This window comes from Choristoneura fumiferana, chromosome 8 (assembly GCF_025370935.1).
Source record: "Choristoneura fumiferana chromosome 8, NRCan_CFum_1, whole genome shotgun sequence".
NCBI classification, from domain to species: domain Eukaryota; kingdom Metazoa; phylum Arthropoda; class Insecta; order Lepidoptera; family Tortricidae; genus Choristoneura; species Choristoneura fumiferana.
In genome coordinates, this window is record NC_133479.1 from 8,105,941 (window position 1) to 8,128,594 (window position 22,654).

Consider the following 22,654-nt stretch of genomic DNA (forward strand, 5'->3'; position numbering starts at 1 on the left):
GTCATGTCATTTGTCCCGCTTCTTGAAATAGTAAGTTATTGACAAAATATTATAAGTACTTACATGCAAGTGTGTGTGTGATTGGTGAGTTACTTATCTTCTTTTAGTTAAAACGGCTGCACTACGGCTACATTTTGTTACATAAAATCTTTATCTAATTATTTACTAATCGTACGCGGATGAAGTCGGGGTCAGAAACTAGTATACATTACATTTTAAATACCTGTCAACTTTGAAATGATATTTGCCTACCTTTTTTTGCGTTAACATTTTAAATTGGATCTCATTGGCAGACTGTTACGAAAATAAAGGAAATAAAAACGTGTTTACGAAATAAAGGAAATAAATAATGTCCGCTATTATAATGTAATTATATTTATTAAGATCATAAAATCGTTAAATTATGTCAGTTATCTATAGACATTTCTTAAATCTCAGTTTTGATCCTGTTTTAGTGGCATCTTAGAACATTTGTATGGAAATTTTGATAATTAGGTTTCAATAGAAAGAGTCATAGAAAAAAACCAATTAGGTAGGTCTCCATTTTGTGACTTCTTAAACATGGCCGATATCGTATCGTATGTATCGGCGGGTATTAAAATCAAAAAATAAAGGAAAAATCAAATTACAAATAGGTACTCTTAGATGAATGATTGGTCTCGCGCGCTCGCTCGACTGAATACCGCCGGCGTACTTGTCAAATGCGGCAACAAATAGTACGCCGAATTCGGCGTACCCGAGCCTAGTTCGAGGCGAGTCAGTCGCCTTGCAAACTGTGCGTAAGGTGCATGTACCGAATTTTTGTTGAATTTTGGTCATAAACCGAAGTAAAAATGCCAGTTTTCGCAGTGAAACTGTTTAAAAATAATACTACAAGAAATAAGAAGGACACTGGGATCACATACCATCAGTAAATATCGTATAATTTCGAAATTACAAAATTAAGTAACATGAACCCTAAACGCCATTCTGTGTTGCCGCGTACACAAGAATCAAATTCCCCGTGGTTGAGATTTTAATAAATTGAATTTTATTGTTATCATCATTAAATGATGATAAATTTTAATAACTTATTTTATTTAAGTATCTAACGTAATTATTATATATACATAACCTAGTTCTATATTATTTAATGTTTATCTTTGTGATATAAACACTGAAGGTGTATAAATTGTTACCCGACACCATTTAATTAAGGGGTGAATGTGTCTTAAAGTTAAAAATGTTTTTCGTCTTCCCAGTCATAAAGCCCAATCAGCTGATTTACTTAGGTATTACGGGAAACGAAAAAAATTTTTATTCGTATTTCTACCCATTTTCCTGAATGTTAACTTTTTACCCGACTGCCCGACGGAGGGTTATGTTTTTCAAGCGTATGTATGTAAATATGTATGTATGCATGTACCTATGTATGTATATTTTGTAAACATTTTTTTTTATTTTAGTCTTAATACCTGTACATTATATTAGGTTTAACTATAGGTGCAACGTGTTATCTTAAGTACGCAAAACTTCTTAGTTGGTGACTCAGTCCATGAATTTTTTGTAATAATTTGTGAATATTGAATGTGCTTAAATATTTATATTTTTAAATTAAAAGTGAGGCCTGATCATTGATATACCTACATTATACCTACCATTTTTTAAAGAAGAAACCTACGCCTAACCTATACACAAACATATTACCTAATATATTCACTCTTAATTACTTCTTAATTTCTAGCAGCCTTATTCATAAAAAGTTAGAGCCTCCTTGAAGGCTCCTTGAAGGCCCGATGCTAAAAAACATGATTCATAAACGTCTGTTAGCGCTAATCAGTCGATCAAGGCTCTGCTAAAGTTAGAGGACCGTAGACCCTCCTTTATCTCTCTGCTAAGTCACAAAATGGCCGCCACAAGTTTGAACAGCTGACTTTGACTAGAGCAAAAAACCATAGGTACCGAAGATATTTATAGTGAAGGCAGGGCTACGCAGATTTTAAAAAAAACAGGAAAAATTATTTTAAGGAATTTGTATTTAAAAATCCTCTAAATTAGCAACAATAAATATGAAAAAAAAAATAAGGATGATTAACATAATTATGGCTTTTTGCACAACATAAACATGCGGATCGGAAATGGCGGGAAAACAAACATCTCGCTTTTTATTTTTTTTCCTGGTAATTTGCTGTCACTGCTGTCAATTTTTTTTTAATTATCGATTAGGCCATTTTTTGTCTTTGATTTGTCAAGGTGGCCAACATAACGCGTCTAATCCGTCTATCAGCAGCTCAACAACTAGCAGACTGCTAGCAAGCGTTTATGAATCATACTTCTTGACAACCGTCTAACAAGCTTAATCAGTCTGCTAAGTAACAGACCGATCAAACCTCAGTTAAGGATTTTTTATGAATAAGGCTGTAGGTATTTCCCAAGATACATTTTGTAACCAGTAACTTAATAGACCACAGAATAATTTATTTTCCCAATAATTCGGGTAACAGTGGAGCAGCTGGCAACACAATTCGTCACGCACACTAGCATCCTTGCAAATTGTCTTACACCGTTCTTAGGCACACTACAATATTGAGTTGCCGCATTCACGAACCTTTTGTTTTTAGGTAGCGCGGTATCTAAGTAGTAAGTAAGTAAGTAGGTACTACCAATCCACAACAAGTTTCGTCAAGTAACTTAAACTATAAACAAGAAAAGAAATAGGTACACACCTACCCACAACTGGCTCCATTAAAAACGCTTTCCTTTATTGCGAATGTCAAAGCCCCACCCGACCCGCAACGAATCCAACATGTACCTACCTACTTACTAATTTAATGAATCAGGCGTTACTTTGCGTATGTGTGTATTTACTTTCAAATTTAATGATAACCAGTGCTAAGAGCAATACATTAATTCAAGATACACTACAGAAAGATAGTGGCACAGAAATAGTCTGATTAAAACTTTCAAGATTAATCATTGTTATCGATACGAAACTTGTATAATTAGTAAGTATAGCAAGCAGCCAACGCACTGGTATATCGTAGTCACCCATTCAATTTCCCTTATGTAATAACGATCTACGTGTATCGGTTTTATGGCCATAAATCGGTGTCAGGGATCTATTTTGGGTGCATCGGAACTCCCAAAAGTCCGTGCCAAAATGCGCTCGAGTTGTCGCATACGCGTCCTCCCTGCATCGCCCGACCCACTATAAATAGATAGTGTGACATTGTTTTCTTTGCTATACGTAATCGCACTGTACTTTTCCATGCAATTCAAATATTTTACTGTCGCACGAATGCAAAACGGGCGGAGAAAATTTGACACAGATCCGACGTTGGTAAGCGCCTGATTGCGACTGGCGGGTAGCGGGCGGCGCGGCGTGTTGTCAAACCACTGGGCAGCAGTAAAGTTTTAGGATAAAAATGAATTTAAAAACTACAATTGAAAACCAAAATTTAGCACTTATAAGGTAAAAAGCAATCTCCGACCCAATTTTCATAATGCCTTTACGCCATTTAGCACACCGATGAAGTTAAAAGGCAGACGTAGTTAAATTAATATGGTTTGGGCTTTTACGAGAGTTTTCAAGTGCATTAGACATATTTTTCTCGACGTTTCTCGACGTAGATTGCGATTGATGAGCCCCCAATGTTTCCTAATATGTAGCTAGTGGTTGAATCAAAATTTCACTTGTTCATCAAAACTAGTCTTGGTCTACATCCCTTGGAAAACATGTCAAATATAAATAACTTTCCGTTCTCATTTTAGTAAATCTAGTTTAAATATTTATTACATCTTTGTAGGTATTTAAACTAGATTTACTAAAATTTTCTGGGTGCACGCTGTGGTGATAAAATTGCTGCCGTGTTGCATTCTGACCGTCATATGTTTATGGCTAATACGAGAAGTTTACAGAGCGAATCAGCACCAGAAAAAGATAAGAGTCTATTCAGCATGCCCGACGAACAGTAAGATGATGAAACGGCAGTACAAAGCGGATAAGAGGACGGACAGAACGACAAAAATGCTCGTGGCTGTTTTGCTGTTGTTTTTGGCGACTGTATTGCCGCAGGGTATTTTGGGTCTCCTGAGCGGTGTGCTCGGGAGGTGTTTCTTCAAGGGTTGCTGCGACTTGTTCGGGGAGCTATAAACTTTGTGATGTACTGCTCGATGTCACGGCAGTTTCGCATGACTTTTGGGCAGCTTATGTGGCGGGCGCGTCTACATCGTTGGCCTCCACCGACTGCTTCACACTCGGATGGTCAGAATACGAAAGTAGACAAATAAATTTTTCTTAGTTGGTTATTCAAGAAAAAATAGACAAGTGCAAGTCGGACTCGTACATAAAGCGTTCCATAAGCAGTTCAGTAAAAGTTTTTCTTAAAATTCTTCTAATATAAGTTTTTTTTGCTGACTACTTTATGCCCCTGGTTACCAAAGTACTCGTCAAGACGAATCAAACGAGTCCAAACTCGATGCGGTCGTGCCGTTTATCACAGAGTTCGTATGGTCACCCACCCGCTAGCTTTATCATCAGATCAACTCCATGTCATACATAATAATATTGTATATGCGTGTAAAATTTCAGCTCAATTGGTTGGTTGGTGTGTTTGGGATTTTATTGGGAGTGAAGTACATCCTATCGCGTAACCAATTAGCACGTTCTTTAGGTAATATCCTTAGGTATAACGTATATTTTTTCCAAGACTGTCATTTACTAGTAAATATCTAAAATATTGAATCTTGCAACCTTCGATTCCATCTCCCATTGAAATACCTCGCCTTAACCCCTGTGATAAAGCGCCCGTGCCTTGCTCCGACTGGCTTATTTAAACTGACATTTAACCGAGATACTCGTATGTTTCTGTTGTATAACAGGCTAATCAAAATTTTTAAACTTCTTATTCTTTACTATACATTGTATTCTATCTGATGTACCTATGTCACTTCAATAAACAAAGTCAAATACAACATTCGTTATCAGCACGAAACTCTATATTTAACTAAGTATCACTTATAAACTATATATTCTTTATTAAAAAGTGAATCTACTAGTTTTTTCCATTATTGTGCTCACGCAAATCTGTGAAAATTTGCAATAGTTCACGAAGATATTTTCATACTATTTTTGTTGTGACATCAAACAGCTGTGCGTGTAAATATGGCAAATAATTCGATTTCTGGCATAAAACCACTCATAAACAGAGACGGTTATTCCGTATGGAAATTCAAAATGCGTATGTACCTTATGCATGAAGAGTTATGGGAGACGATCATCGAATATTCTGATGATAGTAAAATTCCTACTGAGATAAAATCACGTAACGATCAGAATGCGTTATCGAAAATATGTCTCACTTTAGATGGTATGGCAATAACTCATGTAAGGTCATGCAAAACAGCCAAGGAAGCTTGGGATGCTCTTTCGTCCACTTACGAGGACAAAGGTTTAGGGCGACGTATAAGCCTCGAACGGAAACTCTACAGGTACTGCCTTGATGATTTTGATTCCAATATAGAGACGTACATACATGCTGTCATGTCAACTGTGCAAGATTTAGCCGACATTGGCAAAATGATGGAGGATGCTTCAATAGTTGCGATTCTTCTTGGAGGTTTAAGTCCTCAATATGCACCTTTAGTAATGGCTTTGGAAAATTCCAAAATAGACATTACAGTGGATTTAATTAAGACCAAATTATTGAATGAACTGAATAAACCAGCTGTAGATAACCCAGATACTGCTCTTCGTACACGAATGCACCAGAACAAACTTTCTACATCCAAATCGAAGAATCCTATTGTGTGTTACGACTGCATGGAGCCAGGACATAAGCGTCCAGATTGTCCCCATAAAAAGGACAAGAAGAAGAGACCCGTAAATCACAAAAAATCTCTATGTGCACTGAATGTGCGACGACTCAATTATCTGCTTTTGAGACCCATTCTGATGTTTCTAGCTTCAAGCTCTGACATCGACGACTAGGTCATTTATGTCGCATCGGAATGCATCAACTGAGGAAGGGACACGCAGTGGGCGTGGACTACTCAGAAGTCGATAAGGAACCATGTATCCACTGCTTTGAAGGTAAGCAGAATATGAAACCTTTTAAGAAAGTTTCACATAAAAGATGGAACTTATTCATTCAGATATTTGTGGACCCTTGCCTGAAACTTCATTTCAAGGCAATAAGTATATTTTATTTTTTATAGATGATTTTTCTCCCATGACTTTTGTATTCTTTATTCCTTCAAAAGCGGAAGTAAAGAACAAGTTTCATATTTTACAGTCCACAGTAGAGCGGGAAACAGGAGCAAAGATTAAGATATTGAAGAGCGATAATGGAAAATAATATATTAATGCTGAATTTTCGAGATATTTACAAAATGAAGAAATTCAACACCAAACAACAGTTCCCTACAATCCTCAGCAAAATGCTATTGCAGGTAGAACAAATCGCTCAGTTTTGGAGAAAGTAAGATCAATGCTTTCTGACAGTTCCCTTTCTCCGGCTTATTGGCAAGATGCTGCAGAGATGGCTGTATATCTTAAAAATAGGTCTCCTCACCGTGTTCTCAATGGAAAGACGGCGTACGAGAAATGGTATGCTAAAATACCAAATCTTTCTCATCTGCGTGTTTTTGGATGCAGAGCATTCATCCATGTCCCTGAGTGTAATCGAAGGAAACTGGACATGAAAGCATCCGAACATATTTGCGTTGGATATTCAGAAGATCCAAGAAGTTATTATTTCAGAGATATTATATATCCCAGAAGACTTGTGAAAAGCAGAGATTTTACTTTCTTTGAATGTGATTTTCAAGATTTGAAAGTAAAGACAACTTGTAAGTCTGATAATGATTTAACTGAATCAGCAGTTGTACCTCTATTGCTAAGTTCGCAAGTAAACTCGTCAAATAGTTCAGGTAGTCGAACACCTGTCACAAGCGCTGTCATCGAAAATGAACAGATTCAACCTGAATTCTGATATTAATCCAGAAGTCTGATATTAATGTCGTGGAGCAATGGCATAACGCTGTTACTCCAAATGTGTCAGTTCAACCTGTTATTGCATCTTCGTCAGAAGAAACTGAATCTGATACTGATTTTGTAGAACCAAGGTACAATTTGAGGCCCAGAAAACCTAATTCTGCTGCCAATTGTGTATGCATGCAAACTTCATCCCCTCAGCTGATGGATGAACCTACAACTTATACACAGGCTGTGAACGCAGAAGATAGAGATAAATGGTATCAAGCTATGCAAGATGAATATCAGTCACTGCTTGAGAAACAAATTTGGGTTCTCGTTGATAGACCAGATAAGAAAGTCATACCTTGCAAATGGATCTACAAGCTGAAGAAAAATGCGCATGGTGACGTAATTAAATATAAAGCCAGACGTTTCGCGAAAGGATTTAACCAAGTTTATGGTATTGACTACTTGGAAACTTTCTCTCCAGTCGTCTGAAATTTTTCTTTACGCATGTTGTTCGCATTGGCTGCTGAAGAGAAAATGAAAATGCACCATTTAGACGTTGACAAGGCATTTCTAAACGGAATTTTGGAGAAAGAAGTATATATGAGTCAGCCGGAAGGATTTTTAAAACCTTGTCAAGAAAATAAAGTATGCTTACTGAAACCATCGCTTTATGGCCTCAAACAAGCTTCACGCGCATGGTATAAAAAGTTAGGTTTTAACCAAACTTCTTCGGAAGCATGTATTTATACTAAAAAGTTTGGTAACGAGTTAGTGATACTCGCTTTCCATGTCGATGACATTGTCATTTTGTACAAAGAAAATAAAACGCTAAATACTGTCATATCTGACTTGCGGAATCATTTTAGTCTGAAAGTGATTGGCAAACTCAGTTATTACTTAGGTTTAAATACACGTTACAAACCTAATGAGATTAAAATATCTCAAGAAAGTTACATTGGTGATTTGCTACAAAAATTTCACATGATGGACTGTAAGAGCCGTTGGAAACTAAAAAGTTTCTGCCGAGTGAGAAGAGTAATGTAAGTGAATCTTCATTATCCTATCCGTATCAGCAATTGATAGGCTCACTCAATTTTCTGGCCGTAAATACTCGTCCAGACATTGCTTTTGCTACATCATATTTAAGTCAATTCAATACTAAATATGATAAAAGTCATTGGAAGGCGGCAAAACGTGTATTACAATATTTGAAAGGCACTATCGATTTGGGCATCACTTACAGGAAATACGGTGGATGTCTAATTGGCTACGCGGATGCAGATTGGGCCAATTGTCCTATGGATCGTCGTTCATATACCGGATTCTATTTTTCTATGGCCGGGGGAGCCATTTCATGGGAAAGTAAGAAGCAAACCACCATTGCCCTGTCGTCCATCCAGCGAAGCGGAATATATGAGTTTGTCCAGTGCAGGCTGAATTTCTGAGGCGATTGGTGTGTGAACTTACTGGTATGTCAACTGTTATTACTATTTATAATGATTCACAGTCTGCCCAGAAGTTGGCATTGAATGCGGTTCACCACAACAGAACCAAGCATATAGATATTAAATGATATTGCAACGGATAACTCACGTCTTAAACCGAGTTTAGCTCGACATGTTTCGGGCTATTTTGTAGCCCTTCTTCTCAGGAGCACCCGACTCGGCGGCTGCCGCAACACGCACACTACGCGCCACCGCTCTGCTCGTGCGATTGCCCTACGAAACTAACACCGGCGCACAACTACCCGCATTTTTATTATTTTTATTGTCAATGTCTAATGTAGGGTAGCACACAACACTAACAACATCGCTCCGTAAAGGCACTTTCACACCAACCGATGACGCAGCACGAGTATTTAAAACTGTTTTCCAACTCATGGGTACCGACTAACCGCAATCCCGGTTAAAATTCGGATGACGACTAATCTCAATGGCTTCACGCACTTTCCGCGGAATGAAAAACTTTTCTCTCGCAAGTACAGACACCTTATCAAACCTGATGTAATGCGTCAAATTCGAGTCCATTGAAATTCATATTCAATTGAACTGCAATATCAAAATCATTTAATATGAGTGAGTCTCACGGTAGTTTCATGTTCAAGCATAGACACAAGATTTCATTATATACGAGATTTATTATCGAACATTATTGTTAATGTCGTATATATCAATACTTTGGAGATGTGGGCTGATGTACTAACTAAGCCATTGGCTCGTATCAAGCATCAGAATTGTATAAAAGGTATATAGTTCTTTACTATACATTGTATTATATCTGATGTACCTATATCACTTCAATAAACAAAGTCAAATACAACAGTTTCAATTAGAAGTGACATCAATTTAGAATGTTTTTATGTCAGGCTCCTGTAAATAACACGTTTTATATTCTACATTTTATATTTTTTGTGGTTACAATGCCACAAACTGAGGACGTATTGCCTAACGTTTCTGACGCCAGCGATCGCAATTAAATGACAGATTTCGCATATAAAAACTGTCATTTGATTGCGATTGCGAGCGTTAGAAACGTAAGGCAATACGGCCTGTGGACTTATTAATCACGCTAAGTACACGAGCAATATTTACCTCGACGTTTCGACCACATTACAGTGGCCATGGTCACGTGTAGACTGAAATGTAGGGTGTCATGTTTGCTTAGCAGCGCAAGTCCTTCGAACTACATTTGTGGTATTTTAACTATAAGTGAAAATCACGAAAGTTTAAAACATTATATCATCTTTGCAGGTTATTTTATTGTCTACATACTTTATGTTTATGAAAATCTAAAGTTAGTAGGTATGTAGGTATACGTAGTAAAATGGTACTGCGTTTTGCTTGCTATTGAGCTTTCTACGTTGCTTTTACAGTGCATACGTTTAGTGCGACAATGGAGCTACTCAAGTTTTACGATCAGCCATCAATTTTATTGCTGGCACGAAGTCTTGAACTAATTGTCTTTGTAGTTTTAGTTTCTATTATTAGGTTGCTTTTAAACTAAATAACAGTGGTATTTTGGGGTCTATATTGAAATCCCTAATATCATTTGTCCTAATTGTATGTTCCCTAATAACTTTGGTCATAATGATCTTTTGCCATAACAACGTATTCCCTAATTCAAGTGCCATAACTTTTTTTACCCTAGTATTGTATGTCCTAATACTTATGTGCACTATCGTCTGTAGTACTAATGTTCATATGTCCTAATAGTTATATATCCTCATAGTGAATGCCATAATCATGGGTCTATATTGGAATCCCTAATGTCTTTTGTCCTAATTGTATTTTTCCTAATAACTTTGGTCATAATGATCTCTTGCCATAACGACGTTTGGCCTAAACACTACTTGTCATAAAATATACTTTTCTGGTAGCAGTTTGCTTACATTGGGGACGCAGTTATAGCCTAACCTAACCTAATTTTCTGGTAGCAGTTCGTTTCTGTTGGGGACGCAGTTCTAACCTAACCTAACCTACTTTTCTGGTAGCAGTTTGCTTCTGTTGTGGACGCAGTTCTAACCTAACCTAACCTACTTTTCTGGTAGCAGTTCGTTTCCGTTGGGGACGCAGTTTGGGTGCTATTCGCGATCCATAACATCGTATGTCCTAATGTAATGTTTGTCCTAATCATCATTTGCCATAACGGTTTTTTTTTTCTGAAACCGTAAATATTTCAAAAAATTTTGAAGTGGTCATTCAGTAGAACTGTATAGGTTAGGATAGGTTTATTTTATAACAACCCTGAAAAAATTAACGGATTTAGAGAAAAAAGTGTTATGGCAAATGATGGTTAGGACGAACATTACATTAGGACATAAGATGTTATGTGTTATAATATTAGTACAGAATAAATTAGGTATTTTGGCATTAGGTCATGTTATATTATGGCTAAAGTAATTAGGTATTTTGAGCATTCATCATCATCATCATCCCAGCCTATATACGTCCCACTGCTGGGCACAGGCCTCCTCTCAAAACATTTGAGCATTAGGTAATGTAATATTATGGCTTATGACTTTTAGGACATAAGAGACATTATGGCTTATAATCTTTATGACTACTGAACGATATCTCAAGAGCGTTTAGGGCAAAATTGGTATGGCACTTGACTTTAGGACATACGACGGTATGGATCGGGACCGAGACCCGTATTTTGACGTTAAAATTGTAATGCATGTATGTACTGCAGTCTTAGATTTGATATAGAAGAATAATAAAATTATTTTATGATACAAAAGAGCAAAGTTTGTACTCGTACTAGGTGCAAATGCTCTGATAGGTCACATTTTACCTACTTTTTTTGTACAAAAATATGTTTGTTTGAGTTTGATTAGGTGGAAACAATAATATTTTCAACTACAAACAATATGAAACTCCGTATACCTAAGTATAACTCGTGAATAAATTATTTAAATATGTTTTGAATTTAAATTAACACTGACTTAAAAGGATGGAGAGATGAGAAAATCACTCGACTAGACATAGGTGGATAAAAAAATATTTTCTTTCAATCTACTTTTTCTATCAACTCTATTAGTGTCAGAGAGGTGCGACGGAGAAAGTAGAGTCCCGGAATATCAGTGGCATCTATCGCTAAGTTCTCAGGGTCTCTATACTCACTTTACTCACCCTCAGTCTGTCCGCCACCGCCATCGCTGCCGCACTCTAGCGCACACTGCAACGTGCTATGTACTTGTTTATATTAAATACCATTATATCGTGATGCCAAGGCTGACTGTGTTTGTGTGAGTGTGCCATGAACGGCCAAGGAATGGATATGCGGGTAAGCATTTTTTTTTTCGGAAAAATTACCTGGATTTTGACAAATAGGGTCTTTCTACAAAAACTAGAAGTAAACTGACACTTTTCAAAGATTTTGTGGTAGCACGGTTTATGTCTTATTAAATTTAAAGATAGGATTTTTTTTATGGACATAATTCTATTCTTATTTTATAAAGTTTTTAAACTATAGCCTTTTTATAATTCCCACATATGTAGCAAAAGCTAAAAAGGTTAGTTTTTTATGCCCCTTATGTATCACGTCAATGTTACTCGTTAAGTTTGTGAATTTTACAGTTGGATCTTTAACAATGACTAAGTTATTATTGTGTGTCAACAAAAACCGATTTTCTTGAAAGCTAATTATTAGTTAATAGTTCCAATTCGAATTCTTTATTTAAGACACTTTAAATTAACATTCAAAAAATATTTGTTGCTAAAACTATAAGAAAAATCGAAAAAAGATATATTTTTAAGATTCTTTTTTAAATACTTATTGTTTTAAAATTAATTTTGGTTACTACCAGCCCTATAATAAAGTACTATTTAAAACTTATCACTAAGTTAACTTGGACGTTTGCATCTATTTATTTTTGTGATGATTAAAGCACCCAGCAATTTCCCTTCTCAATTATTAATAACAGTAAAAAAACTATATATTAATCTTATCTTATTTATCTTGTTTGCAACGGATTTCAACCAGCCAGTACGTTTGACCCTGTGGGATCTTTTGACCCATCGATACCACGTAAGTACAAAATTTAATTGCTTTGAGTTATGTGCAAAGTTCTTCTAAAAATATTCTTTCACCAAAAAACTCGTACTAAATATATTCAACCTTTGCACATTCCTTCCGAAAACTTTAGTTTTGAGCCCACTGTAAAACTTGTGAGGCGGTATTTAAAAAAAACTCAATCCAGATTGTTGTATAAAATAAATTTAAACAAACAGCCCTAATAAAAGTTACTCATTTGTGATGATCATGATTATTGGTTAGAATATGAAAGTCCTTTCAATTTTATTTCTTATTTACTAAATTAGAAGAAGAAGAGAGGTCATGAAGTTTATGTTTCGAGACCCTGGTAATTTTCCTTTAGTAATTATCTATTTAGAATACATTGTTGCATTGAAATAAATTATAATTATATTCCTGTCACGTTAATAGGTACATGTACTCTAAATACTCTTTTATCTCCATTATTTATTCAGCGATAGTATACGACACAATTAATTAATTTTATTATTAGTTTATAAACTTTTTAAACTATAGCATTTTTAAAATTCCCACATATGTAGCAAAAGAAGGCTAAAAAGGTTAGTTTTTTATGCCCCTTATGTATCACGTCAATGTTACTCGTTAAGTTTGTGAATTTTACAGTTGGATCTTTAACAACGACTAAGTTATTATTGTGTGTCAACAAAAACCGATTTGTCTCGAAAGCTAATTATTAGTTAATAGTTCCAATTCGAATTCTTTATTTAAGACACTTTAAATTAAAATTCAAAAAATATTTAGTTAGAAGATGAAAGTCCTTTCAATTTTATTTCTTATTTACTAAATTAGAAGAAGAAGAGAGTTCATGAAGATTATGTTTCGAGACCCTGGTAATTTTCCTTTAGTGTGTAATTATCTATTTAAAATACATTGTTGCATTGAAATAAATTATAATTATATTTCTGTCACTTTAATAGGTACATGTACTCTAAGTACTCTTTTATCTCCATTATTTATTCAGCGATAGTATATGACACAATTAAGAAAGAAATAAAATTACTGAACTGTATAGTTCCAAGCAGTAAATGCTATCTTCGTGTCATTTTGTACAAATCAATATGAAGACAAGAATAAAATATGAACTTTCGTAATTTATTTATGTAAACATTAATTTATAGTTAGGTACATATTTATATATCCGTCTGTCTATCAATCTATAAATAAAAGCTCTAAATGAGCAATTCTTGTATAAGTAGGTATTCTTTTTGGAGATCTCAGAAACTGCTCTGACTATTTCGTTGAAAATTGTTGTAGGTACGGGTTATCTCTTTTTTTGCAGAACGACGTATATTTAGCAGATGACTGTGTAAGAAAATCTTTCTTAATTTGCAATTTGCACTTCACTAATTTTATTTGTCTACTTCGACATTTTTTATTTTTTATCTTCTCTTCCTAGCCATATTTTTTTTTATTCGACTGGATGGCAAATGAGCAAGTGGGTCTCCTGATGGTAAGATCACCACCGCCCACAGACACCTGCAACACCAGGCGTATTGCAGATGCGTTGCCAACCTAGAGGCCTAAGATGGGATACCTCAAGTGCCAGTAATTTCACCGGCTGTCTTACTCTCCACGCCAAAACACAACAGTGCTAGCACTGCTCCTTCACGGCCGGTTTAGCGAGCAAGATGGTAGTAGCAATCGGGCGGACCTTGCACAAGGTCCTACCACCCGCTGCACAAGGTCCTACCACCTGCCATATTTTGCCTCGTTATTGCACAAATTTTCATTTCATTGTGAATTATTTTCAGTTGCACTGAATATTTACATATCTGTTAACTAATGTGAATGATATGAACATACACATTATGAACCGATTTTCAATGTGAATATATGATAGGAGATAAATTTAAGCAGACGCTTCCCCTGAAATAATTGTCCGCTGGTCATGGACCCCAGTAAAATAGACACTTATTTTTCTACTAGGGTGATCAATCCAAATGGGTCAGTAGGGAGAAATCAAAAACTATGAGAGATAGCGAAATCTGTTCTTAGGAACCATGGCTTTGATTTTAGATTGAATAAAAATGGTATTCAATTTTTTTTTATTTTACTTTCATACATAACCGGGAATCGAATTTGGTCAAAATCTCTGTAAAGTATGTTATAAATTCTGCACATTTTTTCGTTGTTATTTTTGATTGTGTAGATAATAAATGAAAAAAAAACACATTTTATTAGATTGGTTTTTTGGAATCTTTTTGTATTTTAAATTTCAATTCCAATTTTTTTTACTTTTACGGTCATCCCGTAATCCTAAATTGAAAATACAAACTGAAATATAGATGCACAGAAAAATAAGACCAACACTGGGAATCGAACCTAGGTCCTCGGTTTTCCGTACCGCGTGCTATACCACTACACCACTGCTACATTTTACAAGCTTTTTTTGTGTTTTTTTTTTAAGTAGCCTGTAATATGTCCCACTGCTGGGCAAAGGCCTTCCCCTTTCTTTCGCCACTCTTCCCTATCATGAGCATGCACCTGCCAATCGAGCTGAAAAGCGCTCAGGTCGTCCCGCCATCTCCTCTTGGGTCTGCCTCTGCTCCTATGACCATCCTTCGGAACCCATTCGGTAACGATTCGTGACCATCGGTCTGGTTGCATGCGGCAGACATGTCCAGCCCAGTCCCACTTCAGCTTAGCGGTCTTGACACCCACATCGGTTATACGGGTTTTGGAGCGCAGTGCCGTGTTTTATTTTATAAGCTTTTATTTAACTTGCAATGTGTGTATGTATGTATTCTCCCTACTGACCCATTTTGATCAATTACCCTGTACTTAGACTACTAGATTAAGCACCACGGGTCTCAGCTATATACCTACGAAATAAGTAGTACGTGACCCACATAAATTTAAACAAATTTATCAAGAGTTTTGACGTGACCCTTAGTGGGTACATATTTTATATACCTACTGACCAAAAATGAGTCGCGTTTCACAGAAAGCTTTATGAAGATTAACCCAATGTTTTCAGTCGTCAGTTTAATGTATTTAATACATTACCCCATTTACTTACATAACATCTTTCCACTCGCGCTTCACGTCGTGGGCTCTACGAAACCTCATTTCTTTACATTGTAAGTACCTAGACGCGGATGTTCAAAACTAATGATGTTGTTTTGATCCTTCATAATTTAGATGGGTTACCGTGTTAATTAAGCTAGAGCTGTGACATATGCTTCTGTTATCTGTTTGAAGTTATTAGAAGTGTCACCAGGGTCCAGGAGGTCAGGCGTAGTTGTGACCCATGCCCTCTTCGGAACACATAAAATCCGATTTCAGCTTGTTATTTTCTCGTATTTATGTGAAGAGATAATGCCTTGTTATTCTCAGGGAAAGCAGAAATGCGGCAATAAACGCGACAGTGCACTTTTGTACTGTAAGTATGTATCAGCTGTGAACGCATGCTTCTGTCATGCTCGCATTGCTCACGCGCATATAAAGCATAACTGAACCGGCTAGAACTGCAGATTGTGATAATAAGCTATCTCTTATAGTGATAATATAAATAGGGCATTGTTTTCGTGGAGCACTGGAATGAACATCTACAAAACCAGGACTTCTGAAGCTTAGAGGTACACGGCATATTCCCATAGTCAAATGTTCTAACTAAAAACTGGGCAAGTGAGTGTCGGGCCACGTGTAGTGTTGGGTTCCGTACTAAAAGGCGACACACAGGTATTCAATATTAAGTTTTCATATCGGTATAACTCTTTAACTTGTAAAACCTACAAAGATGTGCAATAGTTTCCCTTTTAAAATCGTTATAGGTATACTACTTAACTATGTCATCATGATATTCTCAGATTTTCAAGTCAAAAATGTAGGTGAGGGGGTAATAGTTAATTAACTCTTGACTCTAACAAAAGTAACACTTTACAGCTTAATATTTTGCAAATGGATCCATAAATCGGAAAATGACTTATATAACAGACCTTTAACGTTTAAAATAATCTAACTAACGATACCTACGAGTTACGAGTATCTATCTACTCTGGCTTAGATGAGAAAAAAAATCCCCACATTACGTGCGGGAGAGATATTTTTTAAAATTATTTTAACTTATCACTGTATCAAGTCGGTAATATTTATATTTGTGCAAAATTACAATTTTTTAGCATTAATTAACAGTTTCTGAAGGCCGGACGGACATAATAAAACTATAAGGGTCCTTGTTGAACTACGGAACCCTTAAAACGACTCAGATTATTGACTGAGTTGTTTTATTTAAGAATTTAGTTTCATTTATAAAATATCGCCATCAACGTGGGCAAACGAACTGATTCATATCATGACAATCGCTGTGAGGTGGATTGTGAGTATTTAAATCCATCACTCAAAGTCTTTCTGTGATGACACGATTGTCTAAAATAATATTACCTACTGTAGAGCATTGCTACTTTTTTCATTTGTTATTTTCGTCTCTATCCTACCAAGTGGGTTAGAAAGGGAAGCTGTTATGAAGACGAAAGAATGTCATGAGACACAAAGGACAGTAGGGATGGATACGTCGAGTCATGGTGCTGTTTAATCGTGTCAAGTGACGACTCTGTCACGGTGGGCGCGTCGTCACGCTGCGCCTGCGACGCGGCGCGTACACGCATCCCTGGGACACATCTTCACATGGTGGAGAATGTTATTTAAACGTTTCATAATTTTACTAAGTATGCTGATGCGGTTCTCTCGCGATATCGTCAGTCCACCTAGTAGGAGGGGCCAACGCTTCGTGTTTATCTTGCGAGAGTTGCGCAAAGTCAAATTGTTTAAATAAATAAGTCCTCAAGTTTTTTAAATATGAAAATAGAATAGTTTAAAACCAATTGAATTTAATGTATTGTCATTTTATGCTATATTATTTATTGTATTGTAATCAAAGGCCCGGGCGAATAAAAAACAACCTGAATTAACGCGATCTTCGTCTGATATTCAAGTTTTCCTTATACAATTCAAACAATTTACGCATTCACCCGTGTCAAATGAATGTCATTGTTGTGATAAGTTTATTTAAATTGGGATCTATTTCTATTCTCCACCGCGAAGGTCGCCGGCGCGGGCGCCGCCCGCCCACTGACAAACAAGCCCGTAAACGGGTCAATGACCCGCTCGCTTAATTTTCAGCAAACCGTTTAATGAAAGGCCTTTGGAGGACGTTATATGTATATTTCACTGATGCTAAAAGTATTACATACATACTGTGCCACTGGTAAAAAGATATAATTAAAAGCTGTTCACGCTGTTTTACGATTTTCGCGAAAATTTACCCAAGGCATATGTATTTTCCTCGTATTAAATTACTTCAGTTATGCCAAGCCTAAATTCCTTACGTTTTATGTCTAACTCTAAAGTGATTATCTTTACGAAACTAGGAGGGTGAGGTAGCGCTATAAGTGTATTATTTTACCACTTGAGTTCAGTAAGTTTTATCATCAGAATAGAATTGAGATAGCAAAATGACAACATACGTCTTATTAAAAAATAAGAACATCGTTAACTTGTTTTTAATTAATATTGGGGAACTTAAAAATAGCCGTTTATTACGTAGTTTAACTAGTTTACCTTAAATATTTGCACGTGTAACTTTTAACATGTTTACAACATAGTTATCTTATCGGCGCCTGCGCAAACAAAAACAGTACGTGGGCAAAAACAACAAATATCGGTAGGTCAAGCCTTTCTTGTCAGTGTTTACCGGACCAATTCACATTTTACGAGTTTTATCACTAGGTGTATAAGTGAAAATTATCTGAGTTATCTCGTTTTTTTCGTTCTATTTAACATCTTTTAACAAATTAGTATAATGAATCATCACATAAAATAATAACAATAAAAAACATTAAAAGGCACGCCGGAGCTTGAGGTCATCACTAGTATGTAACTAAAAAATTAACTATTTTTGTACTGGACAAGGCAATCATTTGTAGTACCAGTAGTAGGTAGGTGGGTAGTGTATTTATAGTGCGTTTCTGTACCTTTTCGTTTTCACGCTTTGTAGATGAAGACGATGATATTTTTAACTGTGTTTTATTACATTTATTTAAGTGTATGTGTCTAGACTTCCAGAAAAGTTCATTTTTTTATAGATCAAGGGACCGATTCCTTAAATCACATTACTTATTCGATAAAATCTTTCGAAAACGACGAAAAATTGTGCTGAGTTTAAAATACGAGTCGAGTAAGTAGTGAAAAGTGATTTCAAAACCAGGTCCCAAGCAATTTTTCATTGGTATTTTATATCATCTTTAAAAAGATAAACATTAAACATGTCTAGCTCTCGAAGATACATTTTAATAAACAACCGCAGAATACCTAGCAACCAACTAGATTGCGCTTGTCAGACATGCTAGGTACAGCACACGCCGCGATATCAAAACCTCGTCTCCGTGGTCTTCCTGCTGGTAAAGGTTAGAATTTTTGCGATAAGATCAGTTCCTGTTTTTAGTTTCCTGTCCCTTCAGAATCACAGATTATCTCGACGGAGGTTCATGATACGCTGGTTCTAAACGGTCGTGCGAATGTTCCTATGTCAGGTTTCACAGCTCGGCAGACTCGGCAGTACGAGGATAAAATATAAATCGAATAACGCATCAAAAGAGTTGTGTGTGTGCGTGTGCTTAATTTTTATGGTTTGTAACAATCGTAGTTTTGTCTCATAATAGGTCTCCAACATTGATTTTAGTAGTGGCCGTTCGGCGACATCAACTTTATGAGGCCTTATAACCGACTTCAAAAAAAGGAGGAGGCTCAATTCGTCACTTTTTTTATTTATTTATTCCAGTCAGAAATCAAAAGTTATATATGTCGGCGGCCGATCGTAAAATCCGCCAGATCACGAAATTCCTAGGCATATCGTGAAATGCCGCCATTTCATGAATTGGCTAAGGGACATCCGCCATATCGTTCAAAACTCACCGTTTAACGATTTGCCTAGTGACGTTTAGGCAGATCATGAAATTCCTAGGCATATCATGAAACGCCGCCATATCGGTTCTGGCGCTTCGTGATCACAATTAATACTAACCACTCCTCGCTTCGCTCGTCGTACCTAAATTTTTCTATATAAATAAATAACAACTAGTGAATACTTTATTTATCAACAAAATACTAACCTCTAAAATACGGGCAGACGTGCATGGTTTTTTCACATTGTGCACAGAATCCGTTTGATTCACATAAAAAGAACCACCAGTGGCCAAAAAAGAAACTATTTTATGATGTGCCCGGTATAGAGCTAGGAATATCGACGAATGCGTTGCTCTAATCGATCTGCCGTATTATTTCTCAGGCACATCGTGATATGCCTGGCCAACATTTAGGAATATCATGAAATGGCGGCGTTTCACGATATGCCTAGGAATTTCGTGATCTGGCGGATTTTACGATCGGCCGCCGACATATAGATTGAATTGTCTACAGACTTGTAACATTCTTCAATCCTTTAGGCATCGACGAGCGCCGCCACAGACATTGAGAAAAGTTGGGTTAAATCATTATCTCATTCGACACATTTATCAGCTGGCTGTGAGAGAGACATGTGCATTGGTGGGTCGTGCTCGTGTCCTATTAGTTATTCTCGTGTAGGTCGCTGCAGCCATGAGCTGTGCCTGCACCTACTGTAGCTGTGTTCCCGGGCCTCGGCGTATCAGCTCTGATATATGAACACATTGGTTATCTAAATCGCTAAATAATGATGTACACCTTATCGATGGATATGGGACTACGATAATATTTAAACCATGGTTATTTCATGTACGTATAGAGCGACGTAGGCACAGGCCTATCTAAAATCTACGCTGTTTTTGAAAGTTACTCGAAAAATGTTATTTATATATTATAATTAATGTTATTTATTTAAATACGTTTGTAGCATTTGTAACATGTTTATTTCTCTTTCCCGGCTATTATAAACAGTCTGAGCGTTTATTGGATTTCGCAACAACTTTTATTTGGCCATAGGAACTAAACATTTACGAACCGGATCACGTAGCTACTTTTAATTCGTTTTCTTTGTACCTACCTATAATCATCTTTATATGAATGTACCTATAACTTGATGATCTTGGAATTCAATTTCAATGTCATCGCAATGGGAGTAATGGCTTCTGGTTGCTTATCACTTATCAAATACAAAAGTATAGTGAGTTTTGTTTGACTTTGCTAGAAGTGCCATCAGTGTTTAATGCACCTTGAATGATTAATTCATACCTACAACTGGCGGTTGTTCTTAAATTGACAAATAAGGGTTGTTAACAAAGATGCTATTTTGTCACCCATAAATCTCCTTTCCCGTTTAGTAATTTTGTGTTAAGTATAATGAGTATTATCTTTTAATTAGGGTTCCTGTGGCAGACTAGTTGAAACTAGTGTCGTGAGGTCCGTTTGTCAACTTCGACGTCTGCGTCTCGCTTATGATTGGTTAAATAACTAAATGAGCCAATCACAAGCAAGACTGTAACGTACAATCTCCGAACAACGGACCTCTCGATAGAAACCCTTATTGCGTTCGTTTTACGATACAGAAAATAGTCAAAATCCCTGTAAAATCCTTACCCATTCCCATTAAAGTCTATTGCTGTCAATTATTCTTGTTTTACGCAAGTTAGTTACAATGGCGGTTTATATAGGAATGAAAGTCATAAAATAAAACCGGCCAAGAGCGTGTTGGACATGCCCAAAATAGGGTTCCGTAGCCATTACGAAAAATTAAGTAATATTTTTCTAAGGATTTCGTATTTTATACGGAATCTTCCAAGTTTAGGTTTATTTTATACCTTAGGCTGCTTTATTTATTATTTATTATTTCATTAATATTCAAGCAAACTTAGCTGTTATAGTTTTCCTTGAAAGTTTGATATATTTATTTATTATCCTGATTTTTTTCAAATTTTTCCACCCACCGGTTTAGATTTTAGAGGGGGGTTACGCTCGATTTTAATGAAAATTGGCACTAAAGTTGAATATTTCGCAAAAAACACTGAATCGAAAAATTGTTTTAGCAACCCCCTAATGGTCTGAAAAGACCTATCCAACGATACCCCACATTATAGGGTTGGATGAGAAAAAAAATCACCCCCACTTTACGTCTATGGGAGGTAACCTAAAAAAATTTTATTTAGAATTTTTAATTGTACCATTTTGACGGCATAGTTTACTTATATATCCGTGCAAAATTACAGCTTTCTAGCATTGATAGTCCCTGAGCTAAGCCGCGGACGGACAGACAGCCAGACAGAAAGACATGGCGAAACTATAAGCGTTCCGTTTTTGCCATTTTGGCTCTGGAACCCCAAAAATTACCGTCGGCGTGCATTCAGAACGTCCTGGACGGGAGGGCGGCTAGCGCGACCGGTTCCCGCGCATTCCAGGATTCTTGCTGACTGGGACTAGAGTGCGTATACACAGCTCACATTGCGTACATTTTGAAACTAAGTAGATGTATTTGATATTTAAAGCCACAATTAATCCTTATAAATTATAAAAATATTTTAAACAATCGCACAAAACTTAAGCACGCAAACAAAAACATTAATACTAATAAATGAACTCATTTTCATCATAGGTGTCGTATTATATTTATTTTCATCAACATACAGTTATCATTAAAGGCGGCGCTTTATGCGGTAGTGCGGCAAAAAATATACATAGTTCAACATTTGACTGAATTAGTACCTACAACAGATTGTTGCTGTAGCTCTGAGTGATCTGGGGAACGGTACGATCTAAGAAAGACTTCGTTTTCATCTTTCAATATTATCATTTAAAATTTGAACAAAAATCATAGTTTTATAAGATTAATTAATAATTAATTACTAATACGAGTGAGTATTGTAAATTTGAAAGTAACTCGGTTTGTCTGTTACCTCTTTATTCTTAAACGGCTGAATCGATTTATATGAAATTTGGTGTGAAGATAATTTGAAATTCTGAAAATTGCGTATATAGTTTTCGTGAAATACCGATAGGTAAACTAACTCTCTCAGATCATAGACAATGTACGTACGTTATTTTTATGGCTTAAGAGTTTAAAAAGGAGCGGATACATCTTTAAAACGTAGTATTAAACTAACCCAAGCACATTCATTTCGAGTTCAACAGCACAGCCACAGCGCAACATTATGCGAATGCAAAACTTCG

General features: G+C 36.2%; 1 protein-coding gene across 4 annotated transcripts in view; it reads left to right on the forward strand.

The window, feature by feature from the left end:
• Gbs-76A (Glycogen binding subunit 76A) overlaps positions 1–22,654 on the forward strand; it is a 90,918-nt gene that overhangs the window by 39,757 nt on the left and 28,507 nt on the right. The window contains exon 1 of one of the 4 annotated variants that reach the window (XM_074090975.1): positions 11,602–11,749. The exons of the other annotated variants lie outside the window; for them this stretch is intronic. Within the exon in view, the coding sequence (XP_073947076.1) occupies positions 11,723–11,749 (27 nt within the window). The 5' untranslated portion in view covers positions 11,602–11,722. Of the gene's footprint in view, positions 1–11,601; positions 11,750–22,654 lie in introns of those variants that run through there. 4 annotated transcript variants of the gene reach the window in all.